Here is an 8,232-nt window from a genome sequence, read left to right as displayed (position 1 = left end):
TAAAAGAAACTCTGAAGACTATTAATCTGCAGAAAGAAACATATCTACTTAGCCATTCATTCAATCTGTAGATTACTCCTGAGACCATGGTTGCAGGTTAGATCCTTTCTCATTTTTCATGTTCACTGCTCGGGAGAAGCCAGCGTCTTCATAGGAATGTAATGTGTCTCCAGCAGAGTCAGCTACATGGCCGGGAGGTGAATGCTAGGCCATTTTAGTATTTTACAGCATCTCTGTTTTTCTTTATTGTTCATCAAGAGGAGCTAACAAAGGAAACAATATGATAAAAAAAATAAGCTGGGAAGGAGACAAGTGGAAAATTTACAATCTACACCAAATGTGTTAACGAGAACCATCCTGATAAATCCATGGAAAACAATGATGGCTACATGAGTAACCCGTGTTTGTAATCCTAGCTACTCAGAAGTTAGAAAAAGAATTGGAAGTCAACTTAGGCATTAATGTCCATGAGATTCCATTCCCAATTAACCAGCAAAAATCCAGGCTAGAGGCATGTGCCAAGTTGTAGAACATTAGCTGAGGAAACAAAGTTGAGAATTGATATGGCTGCACGTTTAAACCCCAGTATCTGGAAAAACTAAAACTAATTAGTCAAAGCCAGACAGAAATTGCTTGATGAATTCATCCATTATTCTATTCATTCTTAAACGTTTCTATGTCTTTCTGCCTTATATCTTAAGTAAAAATATGTGTCATCTGAAGATGGCAGGTGAGAAATTTCCACAACCATGTTAGGCAATGTGAAAATCTGGAATCACGGGAATAGTGAATGAAATGGGACCTTACATGATGCAAACTTGCATTTCCCCAGTTTCTCTTCTAATACATCAGCTATGCATGTTTCAGAAGATGTATGGTAAGGAATGTATTAGTAGTGAGTTCACACCCCCTCTGCAACATGCTAGCTATACTAGCATGCCTCTCAATAGACACAGAACCTATCTTAAATTCCCATTTGCTCTCTTCTCGATCAAAGGAATACCAAGAAATTCAAAAGGTGAAGCCAACTTAAACATGTTCTAATGACGAAGTCTCAGACAGTGATGGAGTGATATTTGTGGCTGCTGATGTATATTCGTTCTATTATAGAATCTTAGAACTGAGCTCCATTGAATTAGTCTGTTTCATCTTAGATAAGTCTGAAAGGTTGATAGGATTTACATTTGTGTTGAGCTCCATATAACAGGGCAGAATACATTAGAGAAAAGAGCGGGCTTGCAATTACTACAGGATTTTCCAACAGATAGTACCTTTTAAAAAATGTATTTTATTTTGTTATAAGGATGATGTACAGAAGGGTTACAGTTATATAAGTAAGGTAATGAGTACATTTCTTGTTGGATATTTTTTCCATTATAATCCACTCCTTCATTTTTGTCCCACTATTCACCCCCTGACTCTCCCCCTCCCGAAGTTGTAAAGTTCATTTCCAACATAGTGTCTTGTGAGTATCACTGTTGTGTTAGTTCACCCTGTGTCCTTTTTCTCATCGTTTTGTGATTCCCCTTCCCTTCCTCAAATCAGATAAGCATATATACAAGGCACAGAGTTCCAGAATCAAAAACAGTGATTACCATGGATTAACCAAGCTGGAGCAGGGGCCAGAATGAACTTGATACAGTATGTTAAAAACAGCAACAAATGGCTGGGAGTTTGGCCTAGTGGTTGAGTGCTTGCCTAGCATGCATGAAGACCCAGGTTCGATTCCTCGGTACCACATACATAGAAAAAGCCAGAAGTGGTGCTGAGACTCAAGTGGTAGAGCTCTAGCCTTGAGAAAGTCCAAGGACAGTGCTCAGGCCCTGAGCTCAAGCCCAGGACTGGCAAAAAAAAACAGCAACAAAAACAGAAGCCTCTTTTTTTTTTAATGAATAGATAAATTTCTATTTAATTAAAAGTGTAAGTGCATTTTGTGTCCAATGTGATATTTCTGGAATAGATTACATTAGCTATTTATTACTGCATACCAAATTATACCAAAAGCAGCTTAAAACAATATACAAGTATTATTCCACAAGTTCTGAGGGTCAAAAATTAGCTATGGATTACTTAGTTGAATCCAGAAGCCTTTTTTCCATATCTTGGAGTCCATTTCAATTACCATTATTGTATATATTCGTATGTCAACATAGAATACCTTTTATCTTAACTGCATGCTCTTCTATCCTTGCCCTAAGTAGAAACAAGACCTCGATGTACATATGAATAATTTCTCATTAAGAATAAAAGATGAGACATAGCCAGTGGATCACTGGGCCAAACAAGGAGAGAAGCTGTCACTCCACTAGTCCTAAAAACACAGCACTATCACATTCTGATATCTTCTAATGCTACTGTTTGAGTTATGAATTCACCATATTTAATTGCACTTGCTTTCCCTTGGTATTCTATTGGAAAACTTAACTTACCTTTTCAAGGAAGTACCCAAGGCATGGTACTTAGTTATCACTTCTCTTTGTAGCACTCACTGTCACATTTTATTTCCTACAGCAGTAAGTGGCATTGTACTTTTACAGCTACCTGAAATTATTTTCTTCATCTGTTGGTTGGCTGGGACAACAAATTATGTTTACTCTTCACCCCATATATTAGTGAGTGAAACCCAGCAGGTATTTGCAGTACAAAAGGATGCCTCTGTTCCTCAACTTCTCCAGATATTTAAAAAAAGATCATGTCCATTATTCAAATGACAAGAGTGCACAAATGGATCCCTTCAATCTTCCCCATATGTCACAAGATGGAGCACATTCCCCAGGCTACGGAGATGCTGCATTGCAGCATTACGCAGGGGATGCCCTGTACTTAAAGGATACATTGCCCACCACCACCACCCCCCCAAAAAAAATCCTGAGGAAGTGAGTTTGTGAATTCCCTTCTGCACCACTCTGTTGAGTCTTTATCATGTTTGGCCTCCTGAGGGGACTCGGCTACCATCTCAGCTGGGATCAATACTCTCCTCGATACTGAAGCCCAACACAAGAAGAGAAGATGCTCAAACTACATATATTCCTTTCCTGATGGTCAAAATAAGTCAGAGCCATACCTGCATGTGACAGAGCTGTCTGTAAATTATTCTATCCTTTCAAGAAAGGTTCATCTGATCTGTGTCCACATAGTGGATTGTTGCACACACAGATGGCATCCAAGATGGGTAAAAGGATTTCCATCATCCTCCCCCTGGGTCTGGAGAACCCCAGGTTCACATACATGGTGGCATATCAACAACCAGTCCACATGGGCAAAAGACAACTAGCAGCTCTTTATGGACTTTTGTCTTCTTTCTCTTCAGATCTAGTAGTTGTCCTGACCTTCACATCATTTGAGGTCAAATATTAAGGAATCAATGTCTCAAACATTAATACTTTTGAAATTTTCCTTTTGTAGATTATTTTGTCATGGCTCATGGTGCAACTTCTCATTCTTTCTCCTTGGAACTGGTATTGTTTTACGGTTTCTTTGCTTTAATACATTTTCATAATGTATTACTAGAGTTTCAATTGAAACCATCTGACATGAGATTCTGAAGATCCTAATCTCTTCCTAGTTTTTAATCTGAATGCCTCACAAGTGACAGTTTAGTCACGTTACATTTCAACTGTTTTACTGAGAAGAAAGAAAATTTAATTGAATATATACTCCCAAGAAAATAACTTAGATATGAAGATTTTTTTAAGTAATTGACAATTTTTCTTTGCTGGAAATATACTGCTAGATATGTCAATTAACCTCAGTTTCCCCTCTACTTATCACCCACAAATGTGATGCAGAATTCATTCAGCATATTTCAATTCACTCACCACATTTCTATAAATATGCAGTTACAGTTGTAACTGCAATTCTCTTTTCTAAATCCCTGTCTCACTCCTTTCTCTGCCAGTACTAAAGTACTAAATTGACAAGCTCATACGTTACAAATCTGCCTAAGACTCCAGCTACTAAAAGACAGATGATCTTACTGCTTTTCTGGAATGCTTAGGGTGATGGTATTTCAGCATTTGTAGCTCATGTCTCTGATCCAAAGTGCCAAAAAATCAGCTGACTAGGAATATTTCTTCTGCATACGCTCAGTTCACAAGAACCCTCTGCTGAGATCTTGCTCAGGACTTCTCAAATGGCTTCATGTCCCTTACATCTCAGATTGTATTATCAAGCATGCTCCCCACCAACAGAAACATGGATGGTAGAATGGAGCACTTGGGCCGCACAAGCTCTGTGAAACGAAGTCACCCAGGAATGGTTTAGAAAAACTCTTGGGAAGAAGTGTGTCACTATTCCCAAGTGGGCTGAAGCACAGACATAATCACGTGTGCTGGTGGCTAAACTGTCACTTGGAGCTAGCAGATACTCTTAGGACCTTGTGCTGGAGTGTTAATTGCTGTTATGACTCTCAAATCTCAAAGGCAGGGATACCATGATGCTTTTCTCCCCCTGAGGAACTCCTCCAAAGCCTTAGGTCATTCTAAAGAGAATCACCGGACCCATTGCTGTGCTCCTCTAGGATGCTTTTCTACAGTAGGAAGTTTCTCAATCTAAAGAACAATGACTGGGCCTGGTCAAGTCACTGGATCTATACTAACAAATGCAATATCCTCTTCATTTATATCTCCTTGGGCGCATGAGTATGAAACTCTGTATTTAAAGAATGTAATGGACTTCTGTGAGATTTATAAGCATTTACAGATAAATAGACAAGTACTTGGAGGAAGGGAGAAGATCCGTTGTAATTATATACTTTTTATACCCTTATTTCAGTTATTTTATACCCTTGTTCAGTTATTCCTTTTCTTTCCTTGTGCATTATTTAGGATTTTTCAAAAGATTGAAGCCACACTCAAGCCCTGATCTCTGAAAACTTGTGTTTGTAAGGGAAGATGGAAGAAATGATTAAGATGAAAACTGGCAGGGAGGAAGAATTTTAGCTCAGTTGGCTTACATATCTCAATTTTAAGACCCACTTTAATTTTTTTCTCATTTTTTTAAAGCCAAGTGTCAATGACCCATGTCTATAATCCCTGCTCCTAAAAAGAATGTTGTGAGAATGTTGTCAATTAGTGCTGGTTCACTTAGTGTCTTGGCTGATGTTAGCCATGTATGCAAGCTGTCTTTGGCTATATCTCTGTTGCAATCAAACAAGACCTTCAATCTTTCTTGAGTACTAAATAAAACCACTATACTTCATTTAGTAGGTCTTCACCAAAAAATGTAACCTGTCTTGACAACAGACACCTCAAAATGTCCACTCACCCATTTGCTGGAAGTGACTACACAGACCACATCTTATTTTAAGAAAATCTTCAAGTACGGAGGTGATTTAAAAGACTAAACAGAGAGCTCCTGTATGACCCAGCAATCTCACTTCTGGACATTTACCCAAATGTCCACAAACAAGGTCATTCTAAAACTACCAGCACAACCATGTGTATTGCAGCATCATTTACCATAGCTAAGATATGGAACCTACCCAGATGCCCCTCAGTAGAGGAATGGATCAAGAAGATGTGGTATTTATACACAATGGAATGCCATGTTGCCATCAGAAAGAATGACATCATTACATTTTTAAGGCAATGGAAAGATTTGGAATACAATCATATTAAGGAAAGTAAGCCAGACCCAAAGAAACATAGACCCCATAGTTGCCCTCATTTGTAAGGATCAGTATATGTGTCGGATTTTCCTAGCAGAAGACCACAATTGCTCAGTAGCTATTCATGACCATAAGAGGATGATAAGCAAAATGAGCTCCAGGATATGGAAACAAGAGGTTTTTCTTTGTGGTTGCTGATTTGAATGTACATCATGAAGTTATTTCTTTTTGTTGTTGTTGTCTTCCCCCCATGGTTTATTCCCTGTTGTCACTGAATCTGATGTTGGTACCTGGTATACTGTATATACGTTTATTTGAATTAGGAAAGGAGAGGGGAACAAATGGTGAGACAAAGGACAAAGGGAGAACCAATGTGACAGCGATACTCACAAGACAGTATGCTGAAAATGAACTCTGCAACTTGGGGGAGTCACAGGGAGGGAAAGTGGGAGAAAACATGGGAGGGGATAACAATGTCCAACAAGACATGTACTCACTATCTTATGTATATGTAAGGGTAACCCCTCTGTACATCACTGTGACCATAAAATTAAATGGAAGCTAAAGGAAATCTCCAAATATGACATTGCGTCTTGTTTCCATTGGAAACATGATCTTAATTATAAATGTATCTTATGTACAAATGGCATGAGGTAAGGACAAGCCGTAGGCCCATGGATTATAATTTGACACATTGAAAGTGACAGTAGATATTTTTCAGTTATTGTCAGGTGCCAGGAATGGAGTAAGGTGTGAAGTTTCATAACCATAGTGCTAACTCCAGTGGAAATGCTTCTGAGACATAAAAACTTACCCACATGCGACACCCCTACACAACTACTGAGTCAACCACAGAACATCACCAGTACATGTTATGCCATCACCTTCCTGGTTGCCCGGGAAACGCAACTCACGTGTGTCATTTAGGAATTGGATGGTGAGCTCACAGGCATGGTTCATTTTGCCAAATGATGCTCATGAGTCATCAGACTGACAATTTTGATGTGACTCCAGCGAACTGTCCTAAGAGTTTCTGCCAGGCCCCCTTTACCTCCTTATTCCTTAGACTATAAATCATGGGGTTCAGCATGGGTGTCAAAATGGCATAGAAGAGAGAGATCAACTTCTCCTGAAGGACAGAGGGGCTGGAGTGGGGCTGGATGTAAGTGAAAATGGCCATTCCATAGCACAGGGCAACCACCGTGAGGTGAGAGGCACAGGTGTGGAAGGCTTTCCGCCTGCCCTCTGTGGACTGGATCTTCAGGATGGTGGAGATGATGCGGATGTAGGACAACAGAACCAGGAAGAAGGGTGTCATCAGAAGGACGATGCTGGAAACCATGATGGCAACCTCATTGGTGGAGGTATCCACGCAGGCCAGCCTGACCACAGCTAGCAGTTCACAGGATATGTGATCAATATACTTGTTTGTACACATGGGAAGCTGAAAGGTGATGGCTGTCTGCATGAGAGAGTTGATGGAGCCACTGACCCAGGATGAGATTGCCAGCTTAGCACACCATCCTTCGCTCATGATAACAGGGTATCTCAGGGGTTCACACACAGCCACATAGCGATCATAAGCCATCACTGCCAGGAGAACAAACTCAATGCCACCCAAGGCCAGAGAGAAAAACAACTGGGCTGCACAGCTCAGGAATGGAATCACCTTGTGTTCTGCCAGGAAATGAGCTAGAAGCTGAGGAACTATGCTTGTGGCATAGGACACATCCACCAGGGAGAGGTTGGTGAGAAAGAAGTACATGGGAGTGTGCAGGCGGCTGTCCAGTCTGATCAGAAGGACAATGAGAACATTCCCCAGCACGGTCACCGTGTACATGGCCAGGAACAGGACGAAGAGGGAGACCTGGGTGTCCCAGTCCCTGGAGAGGCCAAGGAGGATAAACCCACTCACCCGCGTCTCGTTAGCTCTTCCCATCAAAACATTTTCATCTGCAGTGAAAGTGGGAAAGAACACAAGATACTCAAGAACCATAAAAAAAACAGTACTTTTAGCACATCTGGGTGAGCGTGCCTTAGCTGTCTTCGAGGGATGTGTTAACCTAGATGATATGCTTTGTCCCAACATGCATTGAATTCCTGTGACAGAATGACCAGCCCGTCTGCCCATGAAGTCATGCTTTGTGTCACAGAAATATCTTTATGGTTTGGAGATAAAGCATCAGCATTTAAGGAAAACTGCTATGTATGAACTTACCTCAGGATTCAGGGAAAAGGAGAAAAAAAATCGCATGATAATTGTAGGTGAACTGTACTCAACGTAATACATAGTTTTATAGTTAAGAATTGTTTCCAGCAAGCACCTCCAGACAGCCTGTACCATGGAACCAACAGCAAGAAAAATCGTTAAAAGAGTTTTAGTAGCTGAACTTGTAGGCATTGTTGGACTATACTTATTATTTAGCAAAATGAACACAAACCAAGATGTCAGGCAAAGAATGAGCAAGAAATCTCCCTTATCCTGGAAGTGTATTAAAAATCTGTTGAGGGCAGGGAGTTTGGCCTAGTGGTAGAGTGCTTGCCTAGCATGCAGAAAAACCCGGGTTCGATTCCTCGGTACCACATACATAGGAAAAAAAGCCGGAAATGGTACTGAGGCTCAA

The 8,232-nt window shown here is 40.4% G+C and overlaps 1 protein-coding gene across 1 annotated transcript; it reads right to left on the bottom strand.

The window, feature by feature from the left end:
- Positions 1–6,593: 6,593 nt before the first annotated feature.
- On the bottom strand, positions 6,594–7,547 carry LOC150063724 (olfactory receptor-like protein OLF3). The gene has a single exon (XM_090332255.1). It carries the CDS (start codon positions 7,545–7,547, stop codon positions 6,594–6,596), a length of 954 nt encoding a protein of 317 aa, XP_090188381.1.
- Between the last annotated feature and the right edge of the window lie 685 nt (positions 7,548–8,232).

The sequence above is a fragment of the Megascapheus bottae genome, chromosome 5 (assembly GCF_031878675.1).
Source record: "Megascapheus bottae isolate mThoBot1 chromosome 5, mThoBot2.hap1, whole genome shotgun sequence".
NCBI lineage: Eukaryota > Metazoa > Chordata > Mammalia > Rodentia > Geomyidae > Megascapheus > Megascapheus bottae.
This window is presented reverse-complemented; position numbering and strand designations above follow the sequence as displayed.